Source organism: Nicotiana tomentosiformis, chromosome 2, assembly GCF_000390325.3.
Source record: "Nicotiana tomentosiformis chromosome 2, ASM39032v3, whole genome shotgun sequence".
NCBI lineage: Eukaryota > Viridiplantae > Streptophyta > Magnoliopsida > Solanales > Solanaceae > Nicotiana > Nicotiana tomentosiformis.
The window spans coordinates 181,898,489-181,926,430 of NC_090813.1; the positions used below are offsets into that span (position 1 = coordinate 181,898,489).

The 27,942-nt window shown below is 40.4% G+C and overlaps 1 protein-coding gene across 1 annotated transcript; it reads left to right on the forward strand.

Moving 5' to 3' along the window:
- LOC104087020 (serine/threonine-protein kinase ZRK4-like) lies at nt 1-27,734 on the forward strand. The gene is made up of 3 exons (XM_070194740.1): nt 1-464; nt 1,026-1,092; nt 26,520-27,734. The coding sequence occupies exons 1-3, from the start codon at nt 1-3 to the stop codon at nt 27,633-27,635; spliced, it is 1,647 nt and encodes a 548-aa protein (XP_070050841.1). The 3' UTR covers nt 27,636-27,734.
- Nucleotides 27,735-27,942: the final 208 nt, after the last annotated feature.

Below are 27,942 nucleotides of genomic sequence, written 5' to 3' on the forward strand. Positions count from 1 at the left end.
ATGGTTGAGAAAGGATGTTTGGCATATTTGTCCTTCGTGAGGGATGTTAGTGCTGATGCTCCTAGCGTTGAGCTAATTCCGGTGGTGAGAGACTTTCTAGATGTATTTCCTGCAGATATGCCGGGCATGCTACCCGACAGGGACATTAAGTTTGGTATTGATCTGCTGCCGGGCACCCAACTTATATCTATTCCACCATATCGCATGGCACCAGTGAAATTGAAAGAGTTAAAGGAACATCTTCAGGAGTTGCTTGATAAGGGGTTCATCAGGCCCAGTGTGTCGCCTTGGGGTGTGCCGCTTCTATTTGTTAACAAGAAGGATAGTACTATACATATGTGTATTTATTACAAGCAGTTGAAAAAAGTTACAATTAAGAACAAGTACCCAGTACCGCCCATTGATGAATTATTTGACCAGCTTCAGGGTGCTAGAGTATTTTCGAAGATTGATTTGAGCTCAAGGTATCATCAGTTGATGATTCGAGATTTTGATATACTGAATACGACTTTCAAGACGGTCACGACGAGTTTCTAGTATTGTCTTTTAGGCTGACCAATGCCCCAACAAACTTTATGCACTTGATGAATAGTGTATTCCAGCCGTATCTTGATTCATTCATCATCATGTTCATTAATGACATATTGGTGTACTCACACATCCAAGAGGATCATGAGCAACAACAGAGGATTGTACTCCAGACTGAGGGTGAAGAATATATATGCTAAATTCTCCAAGTGTGAGTTTTGGCTTGATTCAGTGGCATTCTTGGGCCACGATGTGTCCATTGCGGGGAGCAAGGTGAATCCGAAAGAAGATTGAGGCAGTTCAGTTTTCACAAATTTTACGAACAAAAGCTCTTATTTCATATTTCTCATTTCTTACCTAAAGTTGGCCCAACCCGTCTTTAGCTACTGAGATTCAGAGTTTTCTTGGTTTGGCAGTTTATTATTACCATTTTGTGGAGAGTTTCTCGTCCATTGATGTACTTTTGACTGATTGACCTAGAAGGTTGTTCTTTTCAGATGGTCTGAGGAGTGTGAGGCGAGCTTTCAGAAGCTCAAGACTGCATTGACTACAACTCTAGTATTGGTATTTCCTACGAGTTCAGGATCTTATATCGTGTATTGTGATGCGTAGCGTATTGGGCTTGGCGCGGTGTTGATACAGGACGGTAGGGTGATTGCCTACGCATCTGGGAAGTTGAAGGTTCATGATAAGAATTACCATGTTCATGACTTAGAGTTGGCATCTATTGCTCAAGCATTAAAAATTCTGAGGCACTATTTGTACGATATTCATTTTAAGGTCTATACCGACCATCAGAGTCTCTAGTACTTGTTCAAGCCGAAGGATCTTAATTTGTTACAGCAAAGATGGTCAGAGTTTTTGAAAGACTATGATATCACCATATTATATCATTCGGGGAAGGCTAATATGGTGGCCGATGCATTGAGTAGGAAGGCTGAGAGTATGGACAGTTTGGCATATTTACCTGTAGCAGAGAGGCCACTGACTATGGATGTTCAGGCCTTGACCAATCAGTTTGTGAGATTGGATGTCTTGGAGCCTAGTTAGGTTCTTGCTTTCATTGTGGCTCAGTCATCCTTGTTGGAGAGTATAAAGGCTCTCCACTTTAATGATCCTCGCTTGTTGGTATTAAAGGACACGTTGCAGCGGGGTGGTGCTAAGGAGGTTGTGATTAGTGATGATGGTGTTATGCAAATTAAATGCCAGATTTGTGTTTCAAATGTTGATGGGTTGAGATATTTGATGATTGAGGAGGCTCACAACTCGCGCTATTCCATTCATCCAGGTGTCATGAAGATGTACCATGATTTGAAATAATACTACTAGTGGCGTAGAATGAAGAAAGATATTATGGCTTATGTCTCTTAGTGTTTAAATTGCCAACAGGTGAAGTATGAGCATCAGAAACGGGGAAGGTTGATTTAGAGATTGGAGATACCATAGTAGAAGTGGGAGTGCATCACTATGGATTTTTTGGTTGGCTTTCCACGGACCATGAAGAAATATGATGTATTCTAGGTTATTATGGACTGGTTGACTAATTCCATGCACTTTATTACGGTGGTGACTTTCTATTATTCAGAGCGGTTGGCTCAGGTATACATCCGAGAGATTATCCTCCTGCATGTCGTGCCCATTTCCATCATCTCTGACCAAGGAACGCAGGTCACATTGCAGTTTTGGGGAGCAGTGCAGCAAAAGTGGGAAATACAGGTTGAGTTGAGCACAACATTCCATCCTCAGACGGATGGGCAGTCCGAGCGCACCATTCAGATCTTGGTGGATATGTTACGTGTCTGTGTTATAGATTTTTAGGGGTTCATGGGATCAGTTTCTTCTGTTAGTAGAGTTTGCCTACAACAATAACTTCTAGTCGAGTATTCAGATGGCTCCTTATAAGGCCTTATATGGGAAGAGATGTCATTCTCCCGTTGGGTGCTTTAAGCCTGGGGAGACTAGGTTATTGGGCACTGATTTGGTCTGTCATGCCTTAGTGAAGGTAAAGTTGATCTACGAGCGGCTCCGTACATCGCAGCCTAGGTAGAAGAGTTATGTTGATAGGAAGGTTCGTGATGTTGCATATATGGTGGGTGAGAAGGTTTTGCTCAAATTTTTGCCATGAAGGTTGTGATGAGGTTTGGGAAGAAGGGAAAGTTGAGCCCTCGATATACTGTCCCTTTTGAGGTTCTTGAGAGGATTGGCGAGATGGCCTACAGACTTGCCTTGCCACCTAGTCTATCGGGTGTTCACCCAGTATTTCATATTTCTACGCTTCAAAAGTATTATGGTGATCTGTCACATGTTTTGGACTTTAGCACGGTTCAGTTAGATAGGGATTTGACTTATGATGTGGACCCGGTGGCTATTTTGGGCCGGCAGGTTTGGAAGTTGAGCTAGAATAACATAACTTCGGTGAAGATTCAGTGGAGAGGTCAGCCAATTGAGGAGGCTACTTGGGAGATCGAGCAGGAGATGTGGAGCAGATATCCACACTTATTTGAGACTCCAAGTATGATTCTAGACCGGTTCGAGGACGAATGATTGTTTAAGAAGGGGAAAATGTAACGACCCGGATGGTTGTTTTGTGTATTGTAGCCTCGTTCCCTTATTTATTGCCTTTTCTGTGTTCATTTATGGCTATGTGACTTGTCGAGGTGGTTGTATTGGTTTTGGGGAAGTTTTGGAGTGAATTGAGACACTTAGTCCTAAGGTTGAAGGCTTAAGCTGAAAGAGTTGACCAGAGTTTGACTTTTGTGTAAATGACTCGGGAATGTAGTTTTGATGGTTTCAATAGCTACGTATGGTAATTTTGGGCTTAGGTGTATGTCTGGATATTTATTTGGAGGTCCGTAGGTTGTTTTGGCTTGAATTGGGGAAAGTTAGAAAGTTGAAGGCTTGGAAGGTTGAGAGGCTTGAATGAGAGTTGACTTTGTTGATATCGAGTTCAAATTTTGGTTTCGAGAGTTAGAAAAGGTCCGTTGTGCCATTTAGGACTTGCCTGCAAAAATTGAGATCATTCAGAGTTGAATTGACTTGAATTGGGGTGCGATTCTTGGTTTTGATGTTGTTTTGTATGGTTTGAGGCCTCAAGTAGGTTTGTATTGTATTTTGGAATTGGTTGGTGTGATTGGCCTCGGGTGTGTTTCGGAAGGGTTTTAAATCATTTCACTCACATTTGGACTGCGATCTGATGTCTAGTGTATCCTTCTTCGTGATTGCCACATAATGGTCACGGTCACGTAGTGTCATTTGGTGGCAGGTGGTTTTTTTATTCGCGTTAACGAAGAAGGTGACACGTTCGTGAAGCTTAGAGGGACTTTGCATCGCGATTGCGAGCATGATGTTGTGTTCGCATAGGCGAGAGAGGTTGGCTTGGGCACCAGGCCTTAAGCCTCGGCATTCGCATAAGGATGGACGCATTCGCGTAGGCGTACCACTATGGGGCAGCGCATTGGCGACCTAGACATCGCGTTCACGTAGAAGGTTTTGGTAACTGGAGAACTTTGTTCTTTGCGATCACGAAGGACTTTACGCGATCGGGAAAGGTAAACACCTAGGTAGAATGTTTAAAGTTCCATTTCGAGGGTTAGAGTTATTATATCACATTTTGAGTTAGAGATCTTGGTTTTGGAAAATTTTGGAGGGAATTTTCACTATTTGGATTGAGGTAAGTATTTTTTATTCGGATTTGTTATTATTTCATGATTACATCTTTGTTTTTAGCATTTAATTGGTGAATTAAAGTGAAGAAATGGGGGATTTTAATAAAAACTTCCTAAAGTAAAAATTGAGGATTTTGGAGTATTGATTTGCGCGTTTTAAGGTAAGTAACATTTTTAAACTTGGAATTGAGGGTATTTATCCTGCGAACCATGTTATTTGTGATATATTTGGGTGACCCACATGCTAGGTGACATGCCTGTGGACGTGCACCGGGGTAGTCATGATCCGGGTTGTCTTTTGTACTTGTTGCAATCATTTTTTATTTTATTCCTGTGTTTCCTACTTGTTAGATTAATTGAGCCATGATTCACGTTAGGAATCAAATTTAGGCTATGTGGTTATTTGATTAGGACCTGATGAGGCTATATTTTGTTGTTTTGGATTATCTTATTTAATTATAATTATACACTCACTCATAATTCTTCCTTTATATATCATATCTCAGTCTCTGCTCATCATTCATTGTTACATCGCATGTTATCATTGTTTCCCCTATGTGGTGGTGTTGGGCCGAGTTGTATGAGATTGAGAGCCTTGAGTTTCGAGAGGTTTATGATTGAGGAGGGCCTTAGAACCGTGTTGAGAGTGTTATTATGGATCAGGTCGCATGCCATATTGGCTTTATTATTATTATTATGTGGACCGGGTTGCACGTCGCAGTAGGCCTTATTTGCTTTTAATTAGCTCTTGGGAAGGATCCGCCCCTCCGGAGTCTGACATGCCAGCAGTGAGCACATTCACAGTGTTATATATACACATGCTTTGGTGAGGGATATTGATGTCATGCACCCTTATAGTGCTAAGTGATTGTGTGTGTTATGTGGTGGGCAATTGAGATATACAGTTGGAGTGTGATGTGAGCGAGAGTACTTGAGTATATCACCGTGAAACCATTCATTTGGCATGCATACTTGACATGTAGGCATAGATATGTATCATTTCTCATGCTAGTTGTAACTGACATGTTCTTATCAGTGTTGGGCTTTAATTGTTATACTTGAAAGCATGTCTAACTTTCTAAAATAAGAACGAGTTGAATATGATAACTACTTTGAGTTACTTATTGCTATTGTCATCATTATATTTGTGTTGTCATTTATATTGGTTTATGTCTGTCTTCTTCTGAGCTCGTCACTACTTTCAGCCCAAGGTTAGTTCTTTTACTTATTGAGTATATGGGATTAGTTGTACTCATACTACTCTCTACACTTCGTGTACAGATCCAGGTACATCTGGACGTGGTAATTATTAGAGTCATGCTAGTACTAACTCTTGGAGACTTTGAGGTAGCTGTTGTGACGTCCGCAAACCTTGACACTCTTTCCTTTATTTTCCCTTATTACCGTTTTATTGTCTAAACAAATGTACTAAGGATTTGGTTTGTATTTTGATACTCAGTTTTGCTCATATACTTTTTGACACCATATTTTGGGGATGGTTGTAGCAGTATTATTATTGTTTTTATCAGATAATTATGATATTTCCGCTGTTAGGTTTATTAAACCATGTTCCTTCAAATGTTTTGCTATTATATGACTGTTGAAGTAGTGTTAGGTGCCATCGTAACTCCGGTGGGAGTTGGGTCGTAACATAATTGAAGGTAGAACAGTCTAGAACAATACGTTGACCTAATACTAAGGACTCAATCTTATCGGATTTGGGGGAACGAAGGTTTGCATAGAACATGCAAACAATATCTTCATAAACCTTTGGAGGGGTTAGAACAAAGAAATTGACCCATCCCTCAAAGTCAAAGAAATCTTTTACCTTGCAACTTTGGTTTTCTATATCATCTAGATTGGCGACTCTTCCATGAGCCATCGATTTTCCCTTGAAGGAAACAAATTTGTCTATGTTGGGCGTATCATAATAGTTCACCTCTGATTCCAACAAACTGTTTAGGTCCATCTTCATTTTCTTCGGGGGTGATGGCCTAAACTTCTTCTTCCATAAGGCGCTTCCCTAGCGATTATTCGATGGGGCTGTGAGCATCGTCAGAAAGGTCCGCCTTAGAAGATGAGAAGTCTTCAGAGTGATCATACCCAATAATGACGGGTCCTTATGGTTGAGAGGAGAACTTCCTTTTCGAGTGAGTGCTTTTGCGAGTGTAGGCAGAGGGTTCTTTTAAGCTTTAGCCATTGTAGAGTGGGTGAAGATTACAATGTGAGAGGCTGAAGAGGATGAAGTCTTATTGAGAGAGAGGGAAACGTAAAGAGGTGTGACTGAAATGATGTTATTGATGGATGCTGAGAAAGGGATTAGGCACTTGTGATTGATTTAATTTCCATCTCGAGATACGGAAAATATATAAAGAGAGACCAAGACGGAGGCGTCTAATTAATGCATATGGATGGAAAAATGCAATAATTGTTATAAAATAAAAATTATAAATTAAATAAATCGAAGACAAGTATAGAGAGAGATTGATATATTATTCAACTTCAAACTCATGTACATAACGAACTGAAATCTCTTCTATTTATAGAAGAAAGGAAGCTGCTACTGCAAGCTGCTGTGTAAGCTGCTACTACAAGATGCTATGTAAGCTGCTTGTAAGCTGCTACTGCAAGCTATTGTGTAAGTTGCTTGTAAGCTTCTATTGTACTAGATATAGATAATCTTCTATCGGGGAGAATATTTATCCATAACGAAGTACCGAAAGTATAAAATTATTCAAGAGGCTCATTTCCAATAGAGTACTAAATAGACAAACATATTTACGGCGGAGTTCCATATGGATAAGCTCCTTAAGGAAGCTTATTTACAACGGAGTACTAAATGAATATCCATAATATAATATTCATTAAAAGATAATGTGCCACATTAAAACCTTACTAGGAAACATCCCGTGGGAAAAAATTCAAGTGAAGGAAAAAAAGTACACATATCTAGTAATATGCATTGCTAGCTGCCTCATTAAAAACCTTATAAGGAAATCCTTGTGGGAAAAACCTTAGTAAGGGAAAAAGAGTACAACGCGTATTTTACTCCCCCTGATGAAACTTTATTTCAAATATTGAGTCTCCGCATTCCAATCTTGTATACTATCTTCTCAAAAGTTGAAGTTGGTAAAGATTTAGTGAATAAATCTGCTGGATTGTCACTTGAACGGATTTGCCAGTTTAAGATCAAGTTTTATGTGGATCGGATAAATAACCTGCATCTGCATAACCAATACGATCTGCAATACCTTTGTTAGCATTAGCAAGATACATAAGTGCACTAATTGCACTGAGATAGAGTATTTCAGGACCAAAGGGGTTTCTCATCCTCTTATGGAGGTCGGAACGGATCCTTATTCACTTCAAGTGATCGAACACCCATTTGTGTACGTAATGGGTGCGTTTTGTCCATGTAAAAGTATATAAAGACCCTTTCTGTATAGGCAGATTGATGGATAAAGATCTCATGTGCTAAATATTCAATTTGCAGACCAAGACAAAATTTTATTTTTGCAAGATCTTTCGTCTCAAATTCTTTCTTAAGATATTCAATTGCATTTTGGAGCTCTTCTGTAGTTCCAACAAGATTTATGTTATCAACATAAACAACAAGTATAACAAATTCTGATGCCATTTTTTTTTTATAAAAATACATGGACAAATAACATCATTTATGTAACCTTCTTTCAGTAAATATTCACTGAGGCGATTATATCACATGCACCCATATTGATTTAAATCGTACAAAGATCTTTGTAATCTAATTGAATACATTTCACGATGCTTTGAACTATATGCTTCAGGCATTTTAAATCCTTCGGAGATATTCATATAGACTTAATCAAACGAGTCATATAGGTTATGACTTGCATTTAAATGGCATGTCATTTTCAGGTGTCTGGACTACATGTCCGATCCTCACAATCTTTTACAATATTTTGCACTATATAGTATCAAATATATCGTCAACGATCATTTTGTATCGGTTCCTAAGCGACATAACTTGTTGAGATCTTATCACTTTCTTTATTTTCAGGTACCTGAACTTCTTCTGGAGTTTCATGAAATGTTATATCGTGGGTTCTTCTAGAGCTCATTTCCTCCTCATTATGATCATTTTCTCCTATCTTTTTTTAAGGATTGTTACCTTTGGAACCGATCGGTTTACTACGCTTCATGCATGCAGTAAACTTTATCATTCAGTGACTTTAATTTAATAGAAGCATTTGCAGCTAAAATATGATATTTAATTTTGGATCAGCAAATGCTTTTGGCATTTAACTTTAATTATCTTCTAAGTGAGGATCATGTTAATGATAATTTGATTCATATGGCATATTTTCCAGTTGGTTATTCCATCCCCCAAATGTTAGAAAAACTAACACATATCCCCAATCTTCTTTGGAAAACCTATCTTTGTGCATTGTGGTAGAGAAATTAATCATATACCACATATCAAAAGTTATTAGATAGTAAAAATATTTGGTTTCTGAGAGAAAATCAGTTGTGAGGGCAGGACTTATCATATTTTGTTGGTTTGATGCATATAAGTGTTGCTGTATGCAATTTAGAAAATCTTAGACCAACACATGGGACTTTGTTCTCATAAGCAATAGTTTAGCCATTAATAGGAGGTATTCAATGCTAAACTAGCTTGGATATAAACCAGCATCATCAAGATGAACTATCTTGATTTCATAATCTGAAAATTATGCTCTTAATTGAGAAAAGCAATTTCAAATGCCAAACTGCAGGTTGACAATAAACACACATGTAACTATCTCATATATGCATTTATAAGTGGTTCACATGATAGGTGAATGTGCCCATATTCACCTTTTATATATTCCAGAATTCAGGGGTCTTAGTCCTAACTTTAGCTGGTATAATCAATTTATTATGAAAACAAGCAACACAAGAGAATTCTTGAAGAATCTTCTAGTTCTTCAGTATATGCTTATCTGAATTCTCAAATAACTCATTTAAAAATGGCAAATGAAAACTTCAAGTTTATCATGGCATGTGATATCTCTTAGTAAATTTTTGGTTTATTATGGCATAAACTTTTGCATTAGTAAACTTCTGATTTACCGTGGCTACTTTTGTCTCAGTGAATTTCTGATTTACTGTAGCTACTTTTGCCTCAGTAAAACTTCTGATTTACTGTGACTGCTTTTGCATTAGTAAACTTCTGATTTACTGTGATATATGATATAGTACAAATTGAAGAATAAGGCGGGTCACTTCTCACATACATATTATTTTACCCCCTACGATTGTGGAAACATGAAGATTGTCAATCTTCCCATCATTTGTAGTCTCAATATGATAGCCATTTGTATTAGTAAACTTCAGGTTTACTACAGCATGTGTTTTGACCATAATCATATAATATGAATGATATATTTGTATATAAGCTCTTCGAGAGCCTTCATTTATTATCCATAATCTAATATTTATCGAACACTACGGGTGTCATGTGTCTTTTAAACAAACAACTAGTTCTTCAGGAGTTGTTGATACATTTTGTACTATCAAATATTGCTTAGACACTTCTGGTATCATGAGAGAAAATTATAATCAAATAAACAATATAAAACAATTATTTAAGCACAAGAAAACACAATAATATTTTCCTACTTAAGGAGGAAATTTCAATTGTGTTACTTCTTCAAGAGCAAATATAAAATACGAAATATGGAGTATATATTTCCTCAATCATATTAACTCTTCTAGAGGTGAATTGTAATATATTTACATTAAGAGCGCGTTCATATTTACAGCTTTATTAATATTATCACATTCACTTTAGGGAATGGATTAATATTTATCAAAAATTCTCATCCTTCAGGAAAGCGAATATAATTATCTGAACGCGCATTAATCACATTAAATTGTGATGCTTCAACCTCTTTTAACATATTTACTATTTCATGAGCAAATCGAGGCGTGCGTGTAATATAGAGAATATTTCTCTATCTTATCTTCAATTGTAACCATAGAAAGTATAAATTATCACTTCTGGTAGTCATAGACATATACCACTTCTAGTGGTTAACAAAATATAGTTACAATGAGATATACGAAACATAACCACTTCTGGTGGTTGTATATTTCTTGCAAACTTTGCTGGAGTTTAAGTGGATCTAACAATGTTATCCACTTTGTAGTCCTTTATTAAGATAATTAGAATGAAAATAAATACCAAAATAGGTACTGTATGCGTAACATATAACCAAGCAAGCGATGATAAAGAATAAAAATATAAGCAAAATGCTCTAATTTATTTATGCAAATTTGGTCACTCCAGATGTAAGTGATATCTACATCACTACTGCTAAGAAGAAGATGATTCTCGGAATGAACAAGGTCTAAGCACGGAGGTAAGAGCGTCGTCTTACATCAGAGATGAACATTGAAATATAAATTAAATTTGAAGTAAATGCTCAAAATGACACGGTCTCGTGCTGATAATATGTTATAAAATAAAAATTGTAAAGTAAATAAATCGAAGACAAGTATAGAGAGAGATTGATATGTTATTCAACTTCAAAGTCATGTACATAATGAACTAAAATCTCCTCTATTTATAGGAGAAAGGAAGCTGCTACTGCAAGCTGCTACTACAAGCTGCTATGTAAGTGTCCGATGGGACTTTTGCTCGATTTCGGTCCCTTGCTGCCATGTCTTGAGTCTAGGTTATTTTGTCGGAGGCAGGTCCATCCATTCTATTTAAAACGGCATGAATTCCCTAAGAATCTCATTATCCCTCTTCTTCACTTTGAAAAGGTCCGACTTCCTGGTCTCGGCCTTGATAGCCTCGTAGTGGGCTTTTACGAAGGAATCTACAGGCATAGGAAACAAGTCAATTGAATTATGAGGTATGTTGGGATACCGTATTATAGCTCCCTTGGACATAATTTCCCAGAACATTTTCAGCAGGACAGACTCGATCTCATCATCCTCCAAGTCGTTCTTTTTTATGGCGCATGTGTAGGAAGTCGTATGCTCATTTGGATCGGTCGTTCTGTTGTACGTAGGAATCTCGGGCATGCTGAACTTCTTTGGGATCAGCTTTCAGGCTACACTCAGAGGAAAAGGTTTTTGAACAAACATCTTAGAATCCACGCCCTTGAATATCGGAGGTGTTCTTCGAATTTGGTCGACCCTGGAATTGTAGGTTTACACCTTTTTGTCATTGATATCAATTTGTCAATTCCTTGAGCATTTTTATGATCATGGGGTAGGCCGCCGATTCATTTTCATTCGGCCTCTCCGTGATCGATTCATTTCTGCGGGTGACTTCCCGGGATGACTCGGGCTCAACCCTGCTCGGCGCTGGGCTTTGGTTCAAAAACTAGGCTATCACTGCCTATCGAGCCTGTAATATTTCGAAGAACACCCGCAAATTGATTCTATCATTTTCACCGTTGTACATATTTTGGGCAATCGATCGGACTTCCCTGTACACGCAGTTCTTAGGATCAGTAGGTAAATTTGTGTTGATGACCACATGCAAATTGGCGTCGATAGGGTCTGCGACCGGAGCTCCGTCAAGATCGACTAGGGGCATCTCATTACCAGGTGCTACATTGTTGTTCTCGACATGGTGGCTGGACTAAGCATCTATGTTTAGAGCTGATGATTGGGGTTTGACATTTAGATTTTGACATGGAATCAAAGACACTTCAAAGAATGAACGTACAATAGGGTGTGTTACGGGAATCTGTATCAAATTGCCGCTATTATCCTTAGCCCCACGGTGGGTGCCAAACTGTATACCCACAAAATCAGATAATAATTAAATTTATAAGTGATTTTAAGGATACGCGGATTAACTTGATATAAAGTGATAGATTAAGTTACTATTGAATAAACAAAGATAAACTAAATTCAAACCACATGAGTTGGATAGTTTTGGCCTTAGTGAAATAGCCACTCTCGAGCCGGACTTACCACGACCGATACAGATGAAAAAGAACAAGAGCTAAAGACATAGAAAATAGTAATATATTGCTTTTGAGTGCGTGTTACAATGCCCTTCATGAATAATTAGACCCCTTTATATAGTAGGGGGGTCCTACTTTAGGTACAACTCTATAAAAGGTAAAAAATCTTTCGATTCATTGATTGCCGATTCCTTATCGATACATACCGAGATCCCTGCCGTGATATTCGGCCGTTCACAAATATTTTGGTTTTCTGTTGTCTATGCAGGTTTGTGTGACAATGTTCTTCGAAGTCGTTCGAGGCTAGGATCGATTCCGGCAACATGGACTCGATATTCTCGAGGGCGGGCATCTTACCCACGGGTTCTGGTCCGGTGGGACTTTGGCTCGATTTCGGTCCCTTGCCTCCATGTGTCGAGATTAGGTTATTTTGTCGAAGGCAAGTCCATCCATTCCATTTGAAATGGCATGAATTCCCTAAGCATCTTATTATCCCTCTTTTTCACTTTGAAAAGGTCCGACTTCCTGGTCTCGGCCTTAATAGCCCCGTAGTGGGCTTTTACGAAGGAATCTACAGGCATAGCAAACAAGTCAATAGATTTATGAGGTAGGTTGTGATACCATATCATAGCTCCCTTGGACAGAATTTCCCAGAACATTTTCAGCAGGACAAACTCGATCTCATCATCCTCCAAGTCATTCTTTTTAATGGCACATGTGTAGGAAGTCATATACTCATTTGGATCGGTCGTTCTGTTGTACTTAGGAATCTCGGTCATGCAGAACTGCTTTGGGATCGGCTTTGAGGCTACACTCGGAGGAAAAGGTTTTTGAGCAAATATCTTGGAATCCAGGCCCTTGAATATCAGAGGTGCTCCTGGAATTTGGTCAACCCTGGAATTGTAGGTTTCCACCTTTTTGTCATTGACATCAATTTGTCAATTCCTTGAGCATTTTTATGATCTCGGGGTAGGCCCCCGATTCATTTACATTCGGCCTCTCCGTGATCGGTTCATTTCTGCGGGTGACTTCCCGGGATGGCTCGGGCTTAACCATGCTCGGCACTGGGCTTTGGTTCTATAACTGGGCTATCACTGCCTATTGAGCCTGTAACATTTCGAAGATCACCCGCAAATTGAACCCATCATTTTCACCATTGTACGTATTCTTGGCAATCGATCGGACTTCCCTATGTACGTTGTTCTCAGGAACGGTAGGTAAATTTGTGTTGATGGCCACATGCGAATTGGCGTCGATAGGGTCCGTGACCAAAACTCCACCGAGATCGACTAGGGGCACCTCGTTACCACGTGCTACATTGTTGTTCTCAATATGGTGGCTGGACTAAGCATCTATATTTAGAGGGGCAGAGTGGGGGTTTTACATTTAGATTTAGAGCTGGAATCAAAGACACTTCAAACAACGAGTGTACAATAGGGTGTGTTACGGGAATCTGTATCAAATTGCCGCTATTATCCTTAGTCCCACGGTGGGAGCCAAACTGTTTACCCTCAAAATCGGATAACAATTAAATTTGTAAGTGATTTTAAGGCTATGCGGATTAACTTGATACAAAGTGATAGATTAAGTTACTATTGAATAAGCAAAGATAAACTAAATTCAAACCACATGAGTTGGATAGTTTCGGCCTTAGTGAAATAGCCACTCTCGAGCCAGGCTCACCACGACCGATACAGATGAAAAAGAACAAGAGTTAAAGACAGAGAAAATAATAATAAATTGCTTTTGAGTGCGTGTTACAATGCCCTTCATGAATTATTAGACCCCTTTATTTATTAGGGGTGTCCTACTTTAGGTACAACTCTATAAAAGATAAAAAATATTCCGATTCATTGATTGCCAATTCTTTATCGATACGTACCGAGATCCCTGCCGTGATATTCGGCCGGTCATGGATATTTCGGCTTTCTGTTAGCTATGCTAGATTGTGTGACAATGTTCTTCAAAGTTGTTCGAGGATAGGATCGATTTCGGCAACATGGCCTCGATATTCTCGAGGGCGGGCGTCATGCCCCCGGGTTCTGATCCAGTGGGACTTTGGCTCGATTTTGGTCCCTTGCCGCCATCTCTCGAGCCTGGGTTATTTTGTCGTAGGCAAGCCCATCCATTCCATTTGAAATGGCATGAATTTTCTGAGCATCTCATTATCCCTCTGCTTCACTTTGAAAATGTCCGACTTCCTGGTTTCGACCTTGATAGCCCCGGAGTGGACTTTTACGAAGGAATCTATAGGCATAGCAAACAAGTCAAAAGAATTAGGAGGTAGGTTGTGATACCATATCATAGCTCCCTTGGACAGAGTTTCCCCGAACCTTTTCAGCAGGACAGACACGATCTCATCATCCTCCAAGTCGTTCGTTTTGATGGCGCATGTGTAGGAAGTCACATGGTCATTTGGATCGGTCATTCTGTTGTACGTAGGAATCTCGGGCATGCAGAACTTCTTTGGGATCGGCTTTGAGGCTACACTCGGAGGAAAAGGTTTTTGAACAAATATCTTGGAATCCAGGCCCTTGAATATCAGAGGTGCTCCTAGAATTTGGTCGACCCTGGAATTGTAGGTTTCCACCTTTTTATCCCTGACATCAATTTTTCAATTCCTTGAGCATTTTTATGATCTCGGGGTAGGCTCCCGATTCATTTTTATTCGGCCTCTCCGCGATCGGTTCATTTCTGTGGGTGACTTCCCAGGATGGCTCGGGCTCAACCCAGCTCGGCGCTGGGCTTTGGTTCTACAACTGGGTTATCACTGCCTGTTGCGCCTGTAACATTTCGAAGATCACTCGCAAATTGATCCCATAGTTTTCACCGTTGTACGTATTTTGGGCAATCAATCAAACTTCTCTGTGCACGCTGTTCTCAGGATCGGTAGGTAAATTTGTGTTGATGGCCACATACGAATTGGCGTCGATAGGGTCCGCGACCGAAAATACGTCGAGATCGACTAGGGGCACCTCGTTACCGGGTGCTATATTGTTGTTCTCGACATGGTGGCTGGACTAAGCATCTATGTTTAGAAGGGCAGACTGGGGGTTTGACATTTAGATTTTGACCTGGAATCAAAGATACTTCAAACAACAAGTGTACTATAGGGTGTGTTACGGGAATCTGTATCAAATTGCCGCTATTATCCTTAGCCCCACGGTGGGCGCCAAACTGTATACCCTCAAAATCGGATAACAATTAAATATATAAGTGATTTTACGGATACGCGGATTAAGTTGATACAAAGTGATAGATTAAGTTACTATTGAATAAAAAACATAAACTAAATTCAAACCACATGAGTTGGATAGTTTCGGCCTTAGTGAAATAGCCATTCTCGAGTCGGGCTCACCACGACTGATACAGATGAAAAACAACAAGAGCTAAAGACATAGAAAATAATAATATATTGCTTTTGAGTGCGTGTTACAATGCCCTTCATGAATTATTAGACTCATTTATATAGTAGGGGAATCCTACTTTACTTACAACTCTATAAAAGGTAAAACATCTTCCGATTCATTGATTGCCGATTCTTTATCGATACGTACCGAGATCCCTGCCGTGATATTCGGCCGGTCACGGATATTTTAGCTTTCTGTTAGCTATGCTGGATTGTGTGACAATGTTCTTCGAAGTCGTTCGAGGCTAGGATCGATTCCGGCAACATGGCCTCGATATTCTCGAGGTCGGGCGTCATGCCCCCAGATTCTGGTCCAGTCAGGTTTTGGCTCGATTTCGGTCTCTTGCCGCCATCTCTCAAGCCTGGGTTATTTTGTCAGAGGAAAGTTCATCCATTCCATTTGAAATGGCATGAATTTTATGAGCATCTCATTATCCCTCTTCTTCACTTTGAAAAGGTCCGACTTCCTGGTCTCGACCTTGATATCCCCGGAGTGGGCTTTTACGAAGGAATCTACAGGCATAGCAAACAAGTCAAAAGAATTAGAAGGTAGGTTGTGATACCATATCATAGCTCCCTTGGACAGAGTTTCCCCGAACTTTTTCAGCAGGACAAACTCGATCTCATCATCCTCCAAGTCGTTCTTTTTTATGGCGCATGTGTAGTAACTAACTGTATACCCTCAAAATCGAATAACAATTAAATTTGTAAGTAATTTTAAGGATACGCGGATTAACTTGATACAAAGTGATAGATTAAGTTACTATTGAATAAACAAAGATAAACTAAATTCAAACCATATGAGTTGGATAGTTTCGGCCTTAGTGAAATAGCCACTCTCGAGCCGGGCTCACCACGACCGATACAGATGAAAAAGAACAAGAGCTAAAGACATAGAAAATAGTAATATATTGCTTTTGAGTGTGTGTTACAATGCCCTTCATGAATTATTAGACCCCTTTATATAGTAGGGGTGTCCTACTTTAGGTACAACTCTATAAAAGGTCAAAATTATTTCGATTCATTGATTGCCGATTTTTTATCGATACGTGCCGAGATCCCTGCCGTGATATTCGTCCGTTCACGGATATTTCGGCTTTTTGTTTGCTATGCTGGATTGTGTGAAAATGTTCTTCGAAGTCATTCGAGGCTAGGATCGATTCCAGCAACATAGCCTCGATATTCTCGAGGGCGGGCGTCATACCCCCGGGTTCTGGTCCGGTGGGACTTTTGCTCGATTTCGGTCCCTTGCTGCCATGTCTCGAGTCTAGGTTATTTTGTCGGAGGCAAGTCCATCCATTCTATTTAAAATGGCATGAATTCCCTAAGAATCTCATTATCCCTCTTCTTCACTTTGAAAAGGTCCGACTTCCTGGTCTCGGCCTTGATAGCCTCGTAGTGGTCTTTTACGAAGGAATCTACAGGCATAGGAAACAAGTCAATTGAATTATGAGGTATGTTGGGATACCATATTATAGCTCCCTTGGACATAATTTCCCAGAACATTTTCAGCAGGACAGACTTGATCTCATCATCCTCCAAGTCGTTCTTTTTTATGGCGCATGTGTAGGAAGTCATATGCTCATTTGGATCGGACGTTCTATTGTACGTAGGAATCTCGGGCATGCTGAACTTCTTTGGGATCAGCTTTGAGGCTACACTCAGAGGAAAAGGTTTTTGAACAAACATCTTGGAATCCATGCCCTTGAATATCGGAGGTGTTCTTGGAATTTGGTCGACCCTGGAATTGTAGGTTTACACCTTTTTGTCATTGATATTAATTTGTCAATTCCTTGAGCATTTTTATGATCACGGGGTAGGCCCCCGATTCATTTTCCTTTGGCCTGTCCGTGATCGATTTATTTCTGCTGGTGACTTCCCGGGATGACTCGGGCTCAACCCTGCTCGGCGTTGGGCTTTGGTTCAACAACTAGGCTATCACTGCCTATCGAGCCTGTAACATTTCGAAGATCACCCGCAAATTGATTCTATCATTTTCACCGTTGTACGTATTCTGGGCAATCGATCGGACTTCCCTGTACACGCAGTTCTTAGGATCAGTAGGTAAATTTGTGTTGATGACCACATGCAAATTGGCATCGATAAGGTCTGCGACCGGAGCTCCGTCGAGATCGACTAGGGGCACCTCGTTACCAGGTGCTACATTGTTGTTCTCGACATGGTGGCTGGACTAAGCATCTATGTTTAGAGCTGATGACTGGGGTTTGACATTTAGATTTTGACATGGAATCAAAGACACTTCAAAGAATGAGTGTACAATAGGGTGTGTTACGGGAATCTGTCTCAAATTGCCGCTATTATCCTTAGCCCCAAGGTGGGTGCCAACTGTATACCCACAAAATCGGATAATAATTAAATTTATAAGTGATTTTAAGGATACGCGGATTAACTTGATATAAAGTGGTAGATTAAGTTACTATTGAATAAACAAAGATAAACTAAATTCAAACCACATGAGTTGGATAGTTTTGGCCTTAGTGAAATAGCCACTCTCGAGCCGGGCTTACCACGACCGATACAGATGAAAAAGAACAAGAGCTAAAGACATAGAAAATAGTAATATATTGCTTTTGAGTGCGTGTTACAATGCCCTTCATGAATTATTAGACCCCTTTATATAGTAGGGGGTCCTACTTTAGGTACAACTCTATAAAAGGTAAAAAATCTTTCGATTCATTGATTGCCGATTCCTTATCGATACATACCGAGATCCCTGCCGTGATATTCGGTCGTTCACAAATATTTCGGTTTTCTGTTGTCTATGCAGGTTTGTGTGACAATGTTCTTCGAAGTCGTTCGAGGCTAGGATCGATTCCGGCAACATGGACTCGATATTCTCGAGGGCGGGCATCCTACCCACGGGTTCTGGTCCGGTGGGACTTTGGCTCGATTTCGGTCCCTTGCCGCCATGTCTCGAGATTAGGTTGTTTTGTCGAAGGCAAGTCCATCCATTCCATTTGAAATGGCATGAATTCCCTAAGCATCTTATTATCCCTCTTTTTCACTTTGAAAAGGTCTGACTTCCTGGTCTCGGCCTTGATAGCCCCGTAGTGGGCTTTTACGAAGGAATCTACAGGCATAGCAAACAAGTCAATAGATTTATGAGGTAGGTTGTGATACCATATCATAGCTCCCTTGGACAGAATTTCCCAGAACATTTTCAGCAGGACAAACTCGATCTCATCATCCTCCAAGTCGTTCTTTTTAATGGCACATGTGTAGGAAGTCATATACTCATTTGGATCGGTCGTTCTGTTGTACTTAGGAATCTCGGTCATGTAGAACTGCTTTGGGATCGGCTTTGAGGCTACACTCGGAGGAAAAGGTTTTTGAGCAAACATCTTGGAATCCAGGCCCTTGAATATCGGAGGTGCTCCTGGAATTTGGTCGACCCTGGAATTGTAGGTTTCCACCTTTTTGTCATTGACATCAATTTGTCAATTCCTTGAGCATTTTTATGATCTCAGGGTAGGCCCCCGATTTATTTACATTCGGCCTCTCCGTGATCGGTTCATTTCTGCGGGTGACTTCCCGGGATGGCTCGGGCTTAACCCTGCTCGGCACTGGGCTTTGGTTCTACAACTGGGCTATCACTGCCTGTTGAGCCTGTAACATTTCGAAGATCACCCGCAAATTGAACCCATCGTTTTCACCATTGTACGTATTCTTGGCAATCGATCGGACTTCCTTATGTACGTTGTTCTCAGGAACGGTAGGTAAATTTGTGTTGATGGCCACATGCGAATTGGCGTCGATAGGGTCCGCGACCGGAACTCCACCGAGATCGACTAGGGGCACCTCGTTACCAGGTGCTACATTGTTGTTCTCAATATGGTGGCTGGACTAAGCATCTATGTTTAGAGGGGCAGAGTGGGGGTTTTACATTTAGTTTTTGAGCTGGAATCAAAGACACTTCAAGCAACGAGTGTACAATAGGGTGTGTTACGGGAATCTGTATCAAATTGCCGCTATTATCCTTAGTCCCACGGTGGGAGCCAAACTGTTTACCCTCAAAATCTGATAACAATTAAATTTGTAAGTGATTTTAAGGCTACGCGGATTAACTTGATACAAAGTGATAGATTAAGTTACTATTGAATAAACAAAGATAAACTAAATTCAAACCACATGAGTTGGATAGTTTCGGCCTTAGTGAAATAGCCACTCTCGAGCCGGGCTCACCACGACCGATACAGATGAAAAAGAATAAGAGTTAAAGATAGAGAAAATAATAATAAATTGCTTTTGAGTGCGTGTTACAATGCCCTTCATGAATTATTAGACCCCTTTATTTATTAGGGGTGTCCTACTTTAGGTACAACTCTATAAAAGATAAAAAAAATTCCGATTCATTGATTGCCAATTCTTTATCGATACGTACCGAGATCCCTGCCGTGATATTCGGCCGGTCATGGATATTTCGGCTTTCTGTTAGCTATGCTAGATTGTGTGACAATGTTCTTCAAAGTCGTTCAAGGATAGGATCGATTTCGGCAACATGGCCTCGATATTCTCGAGGGCGGGCGTCATGCCCCCGGGTTCTGATCCAGTGGGACTTTGGCTCGATTTTGGTCCCTTGCCGCCATCTCTCGAGCCTGGGTTATTTTGTCGTAGGCAAGTCCATCCATTCCATTTGAAATGGCATGAATTTTCTGAGCATCTCATTATCCCTCTGCTTCACTTTGAAAATATCCGACTTCCTGGTTTCGACCTTGATAGCCCCGGAGTGGACTTTTACGAAGGAATCTACAGGCATAGCAAACAAGTCAAAAGAATTAGGAGGTAGGTTGTGATACCATATCATAGCTCCCTTGGACAGAGTTTCCCCGAACCTTTTCAGCAGGACAGACACGATCTCATCATCCTCCAAGTCGTTTGTTTTGATGGCGCATGTGTAGGAAGTCACATGCTCATTTGGATCGGTCGTTCTGTTGTACGTAGGAATCTCGGGCATGCAGAACTTCTTTGGGATCGGCTTTTAGGCTACACTCGGAGGAAAAGGTTTTTGAACAAACATCTTGGAATCCAGGCCCTTGAGTATCAGAGGTGTTCCTAGAATTTAGTCGACCCTGGAATTGTAGGTTTCCACCTTTTTGTCCCTGACATCAATTTTTCAATTCCTTGAGCATTTTTATGATCTCGGAGTAGGCCCCCGATTCATTTTCATTCGGCCTCTCCACGATCGGTTCATTTCTGCGAGTGACTTCCCAGGATAGCTCGGGCTTAACCCAACTCGGCGCTGGGCTTTGGTTCTACAACTGGGTTATCACTGCCTGTTGCGCCTGTAACATTTCGAAGATCACCCATAAATTGATCCCATCGTTTTCACCGTTGTACGTATTCTGGGCAATCAATCGAACTTCCCTGTGCACGCTGTTCTCAGGATCGGTAGGTAAATTTGTGTTGATGGCCACATACGAATTGGCTTCGATAGGGTCCGCGACCGAAAATACGTCGAGATCGACTAGGGGAACCTCGTTACCGGGTGCTATATTGTTGTTCTCGACATGGTGGCTGGACTAAGCATCTATGTTTAGAAGGGCAGACTGGGGGTTTGACATTTAGATTTTTACCTGGAATCGAAGACACTTCAAACAACAAGTGTACTATAGGGTGTGTTACGGGAATCTGTATCAAATTGCCGCTATTATCCTTAGCCCCACGGTGGGCGCCAAACTGTATACCCTCTAAATCGGATAACAATTAAATTTGTAAGTGATTTTAAGGCTACGCAGATTAACTTGATACAAAGTGATAGATTAAGTTACTATTGAATAAACAAAGATAAACTAAATTCAAACCACATGAGTTGGATAGTTTCGGCCTTAGTGAAATAGCCACTCTCGAGCCGGGCTCACCACGACCGATACAGATGAAAAAGAACAAGAGTTAAAGATAGAGAAAATAATAATAAATTACTTTTGAGTGCGTGTTACAATGCCCTTCATGAATTATTAGACCCCTTTATTTTTTAGGGGTGTCCTACTTTAGGTACAACTCTATAAAAGATAAAAAATATTCCGATTCATTGATTGCCAATTCTTTATCGATACGTACCGAGATCCCTGCCGTGATATTCGGCCGGTCATGGATATTTCGGCTTTCTATTAGCTATGATAGATTGTGTGACAATGTTCTTCAAAGTCGTTCGAGGATAGGATCGATTTCGGCAACATGGCCTCGATATTCTCGAGGGTGGGCGTCATGCCCCCGGGTTCTGATCCAGTGGGACTTTGGCTCGATTTTGGTCCCTTGCTGCCATCTCTCGAGCCTGGGTTATTTTGTCGTAGGCAAGTACATCCATTCCATTTGAAATGGCATGAATTTTCTGAGCATCTCATTATCCCTCTGCTTCACTTTGAAAATGTCCGACTTCCTGGTTTCGACCTTGATAGCCCCGGAGTGGACTTTTACGAAGGAATCTACAGGCATAGCAAACAAGTCAAAAGAATTAGGAGGTAGGTTGTGATACCATATCATAGCTCCCTTGGACAGAGTTTCCCCGAACCTTTTCAGCAGGACAGACATGATCTCATCATTCTCCAAGTCGTTTGTTTTGATGGCGCATGTGTAGGAAGTCACATGCTCATTTGGATCGGTCGTTCTGTTGTACGTAGGAATCTCGGGCATGCAGAACTTCTTTGGGATCGGCTTTGAGGCTACACTCGGAGGAAAAGGTTTTTGAACAAACATCTTGGAATCCAGGCCCTTGAACATCAGAGGTGTTCCTAGAATTTGGTCGACCCTGGAATTGTAGGTTTCCACCTTTTTGTCCCTGACATCAATTTTTCAATTCCTTGAGCATTTTTATGATCTCGGGGTAGGCCCCCGATTCATTTTCATTCGGCCTCTCCGCGATCGGTTCATTTCTGCGGATGACTTCCCAGGATGGCTCGGGCTTAACCCAGCTCGGCGCTGGGCTTTGGTTCTACAACTGGGTTATCACTACCTGTTGTGCCTGTAACATTTCGAAGATCACCCGCAAATTGATCCCATCGTTTTCACCGTTGTACGTATTCTGGGCAATCAATCGAACTTCCCTGTGCACGCTGTTCTCAGGATCGGTAGGTAAATTTGTGTTGATGGCCACATACGAATTGGCGTCGATAGGGTCCACGACCGAAAATACGTCGAGATCGACTAGGGGCACCTCGTTACCGGGTGCTATATTGTTGTTCTCGACATGGTGGCTGGACTAAGCATCTATGTTTAGAAGGGCCGACTGGGGGTTTGACATTTAGATTTTGACCTGGAATCAAAGACACTTCAAACAACAAGTGTACTATAGGGTGTGTTACAGGAATCTGTATCAAATTACCGCTATTATCCTTAGCCCCACGGTGGACGCCAAACTGTATACCCTCAAAATCGGATAATAATTAAATTTATAAGTGATTTTACGGATACGCAGATTAAGTTGATACAAAGTGATAGATTAAGTTACTATTGAATAAAAAAAGATAAACTAAATTCAAACCACATGAGTTGGATAGTTTCGGCCTTAGTAAAATAGCCACTCTCGAGTCGGGCTCACCACGACCGATACAGATAAAAAAGAACAAGAGCTAAAGACATAGAAAATAGTAATATATTGCTTTTGAGTGCGTGTTACAAAGCCCTTCATGAATTATTAGACCCCATTTATATAGTAGGGGTGTCCTACTTTAGGTACAACTCTATAAAAGGTAAAAAAAATTGATTCCTTGATTACCGATTCTTTATCGATACGTGCCGAGATCCTTACCGTGATATTCCACCGGTCACAGATATTTCGGCTTTCTGTTAGCTATGCTGGATTGTGTGACAATGTTCTTCAAAGTCGTTCGAGGCTAGGATCGATTTCGGCAACATGGCCTCGATATTCTTGAGGGCGGGCGTCATGCCCCCGGGTTCTGGTCCGGTAGGACTTTGGCTCGACTTCGGTTCATTGCCTCCATGTCTCGAGTCTGGGTTATTTTGTCGGAGGCAAGTCCATCCATTCCATTTGAAACGGCATGAATTCCCTTAGCATCTCATTATCCTTCTACTTCACTTTGAAAAGGTTCGACTTCCTGGTCTCGACCTTGATAGCCCCGGAGTGGGCTTTTATGAAGGAATCTACAGGCATAGCAAACAAGTTAATAGAATTATGAGGTAGGTTGTGATACTATATCATAGCTCCCTTGGACAGAATTTCCCAGAACCTTTTCAGCAGGACATACTCGATCTCATCATCCTCCAAGTCGTTCTTTTTGATGGCGTATGTGTAGGAAGTCACATGCTCATTTGGATCGGTCGTTCTGTTGTACGTAGGAATCTCGGGCATGCAGAACTTCTTTGGGATCGACTTTGAGGCTACACTCGGAGGAAAAGGTTTTTGAACAAACATCTTGGAATCCAGACCCTTGAATATCGAAGGTGCTCCTAGAATTTGGTCGACCCTGGAATTGTAGGTTTTCACCTTTTATTCATTGACATCAATTTGTCAATTCCTTGAGCATTTTTATGATCTCGGGGTAGGCCCACAATTTATTTTCATTCGGCCTCTCCGTGATCGGTTCATTTCTGCGGGTGACTTCCCGGGATGGCTCGGGCTTAACCCTGCTCGGCACTGGGCTTTGGTTCTACAACTGGGCTATCACTGCCTGTTGAGCCTGTAACATTTCGAAGATCACCCGCAAATTGATCCCATCATTTTCACCGTTGTACGTATTCTGGGCAATCGAATCAGACTTCTCTACGCACGCTGTTCTCAGGATTGGTAGGTAAATTTGTGTTGATGGCCAAATGCGAATTGGCGTCGATAGGGTCCGCGATCGGAACTCCATCGAGATCGACTAGTGGCACCTCGTTACCGAGTGTTACATTGATGTTCTCGACATGGTGGCTGGACTCAGCATCTATGTTTAGAGGCGCAGACTGGGGGTTTGACATTTAGATTTTGACCTGGAATCAAAGACACTTTAAAAAATGAGTGTACAATAGGGTGTGTTACGTGTATCTGTATCAAATTGCCGCTATTATCCTTAGCCCCACGGTGGGCGCCAAACTGTTTATCCTCAAAATCGGATAACAATTAAATTTGTAAGTGATTTTAAGGATACGCGGATTAACTTGATACAAAGTGATAGATTAAGTTACTATTGAATAAACAAAGATAAACTAAATTTAAACCACATGAGTTGGATAGTTTCGGCCTTAGTGAAATAGACACTCTCGAGCCGGGCTCACCACGACAGGTACAGATGAAAAAGAACAAGAGCTAAAAATAGAGAAAATAATAATATATTACTTTTGAGTGCGTGTTATAATGTCCTTCGTGAATTATTAGACCCCTTTATATAGTAGGGGTGTCCTACTTTAGGTACAACTCTATAAAAGGTAAACAATCTTCCGATTCATTGATTGCCGATTCTTTATCGATACGTGCCGAGATCCCCGCCGTGATATTCGGCCGGTCACGGATGTTTCGGCTGTTTGTTAGCTATGCTGGATTATGTGACAATGTTCTTCGAAGTAGTTCGAGGCTAGGATCGATTCCGGCACCATGGCCTCGATATTCTCGAGGGCGGGCGTCATGCCCCCGTGTTCTGGTCCGGTGGGACTTTGGCTCGATTTCGGTCCCTTGCCACCATGTCTCGAGCCTGGGTTATTTTTTTGGAGGTCGGAATGTACCATGAGCTCGATTTTACCTGCATACAATTGTGTGTGTGTGTGTGTATATATATATATATATATATATATATATATATATATATATTATACCCATATTATTTAAAAGAGAAAGAATTGAAATATCTCTCTATAGTATGAGATATCTTAATTTTATCAATCGTTTTCTTGTAAGGTTATTTATATTCTTGTGTTAGCAAATCATTCCGTACTTGGCGTTGATTCTAATTATGCTCCAGCTTAAAGTATAATGAAGATAACTTTAAACTATACTGAAAAATAAATGGATAAATTTAAACCTTCCCCCCTCCCCCCAATATTTTGACATTATGAAATTCACCAATTCCCAACTCGATAAAGTTAAGAGATAAAGTAATTTGTTAAGGACAAAAATAGGAATAACTTTCAAACATGTTTTCTAAAAGCAAATTTACGTACTTTTCACTTTTGTACGTGTGGAATATGGCTGCACACTCCGTGTGTGTGTCCTCATGAATTATGATCTCTTTTTCTTTAAATTTTTCAAACTTTGTATTTGGGCGAGCTATGCAGTAGCAACTGGTAAAGTGCACGGAAATTGAAGAAAGAGACACTATAAAGCAATTGCAATGAAACTACAGGGGTGGCAAACGGGATCGGATCGGATATGGAACGGGTCGAAAACGTGTAATGAAAAAAAGGATAAATTATTCAATCTGACCCATATTTAATACGGGTTAACCGGCGGATAATATGGGTAACTATATTATCCATGACTTCATGAATATGATCACTTTTGGAAGAATTTCTAGTCTCCCAAACTTGAGGAACCTCTAATTTGAGACTTTACAATTGTAAAAGTTAAATTCATTTGGTATCCATTGATTATCCATTTTCTAAATGGATAATATAGTTCTTATCCATATTTGACCCGTTTTTAAATAGTTCATTATCCAACTCATTTTTTAGTGGATAATATGGGTGATTAACTATTTTCTTTTAACCATTTTGACACCCCAAATTATTATCTCTTTTTCTTTAAATTTTTCAAACTTTGTATTTGGACGAGCTATACAGTAGCAAATGGTAAAGTGCACGGAAATTCAAGAGAGAGACACTATAAAGCAATTGCAATGAAACTACCGAGTGAGTAGTTTAGAAGAAAGTCCAATCAATAGCCATCTGACGCAATTTGTCATTTTGTGTGGAACACGCTACAGTAGAAAGACTAATTGGAAACATTCCACAAGTGTAGATAAGGCCACTGCATTAAGACTAAGTGGAAACGAAGTGTCAAAGTGACTTCTAGTCTAGTATTACCTACATTTATCGATTACTCTTGGCGAGCGGCCGGAGCGGATTTGGCAAAGAACTCATGAGGAAACTGTTATTTATGCCATTGCAGAAAGGCTGAAGAAAAAGCAATATTATCTAAATAATGGAAGTGCAGTGCTAGAGGAGCTTCTTGCTATATGTGACGGAAATTGCCGAATTCCCCTCCGTTACCTAAGTGCCACAGAGATCGAGAATGCAATTAAGCACTCTAAAAGAAAAATAGAGCTCTCCGGTGTGGATATGGTTACGGGCTCGCTGGACAACCGCCGCGTTTTAGTTAGGTTCAATTATCAGAGCTTCCGTAGTATCCACCGAGATATAGCAATTACTGCTCAAATGAGCCATCTCAAGAATGTGCTGACACTTTTCGGCTGCTGCCTTGAATTCGCAAAACCAGTTATCGTATATGAATATGTTGAGGCTATAAGTCTTCATGATTTACTTTTTAATGAGGGTAATCGAGACCGTGTCACAAGACCAGTATCTTGGGAAAATAGATTACGGATTGTGAATGAGGTCGCTTCAACAGTAGTTTATCTCCATACCGAATTTACTACGCCTATCATCCACAGAGATATAAACCCATTCAAAGTGATAATAGATCAGAATAGTGGCGTTGTCAAAATGGTCGACTTCTCATTGTCCATATCATTGCCTCCAGGAAAATTGGAAGTAAAAGATGGTGTGCGCGGAACATTAGCCCTCTATATAGATCCTGAATATGTCCGCTCGGGTATTGTCACTCAAAAAACTGACGTCTACGGCTTAGGGGTTCTTCTCTTTCAGCTATTAACTGGAACAAGCATGCACGAGATAGATATTAGAGATATTCCACCCAGCGTCGAGTTTGAAGATCCATATCTTCCCACGAACGCCCAACTTTATATTAAAGAGGGCAGTGCAATAGATATAGCGGATCCTGCCATTCTAGAAGAGCACGGAATTGAGATTCGACAACACTTGGAAGACTATTTGGATCTTGTTAAGCAATGTACTGCGTCAAAGGGAGAAGATCGACCATATATGATTCAAGTTGCAAAGGAATTACGTCGAATTGAGAACTGCTTCCGTGCCCTCACCATCGGTCAAAATTAAATGTTTATTTTAATATATGAGGTGCAAAATATTTACGTGCACCTCGTTCAAGTGCAGACAATGAAATCAACTTTTTCATGTGTATGTCCTATATATTTTTAAAAAATTTAGTAATATAAATTTCATCCTTTTATGTCAACTAAATTTATAAAAAGATTTATTTGATTGCGCGAACAAATTTACTAATAATAGAATAAGTCAGAGCATCCATGCGGAGCCACGCATACTTGGATTGTTATATGACCAAATTGATGCCTTGCAACGAACTTACTTTTGTTTTTGTTTTTTCTCTTATTGTGAGAATTTA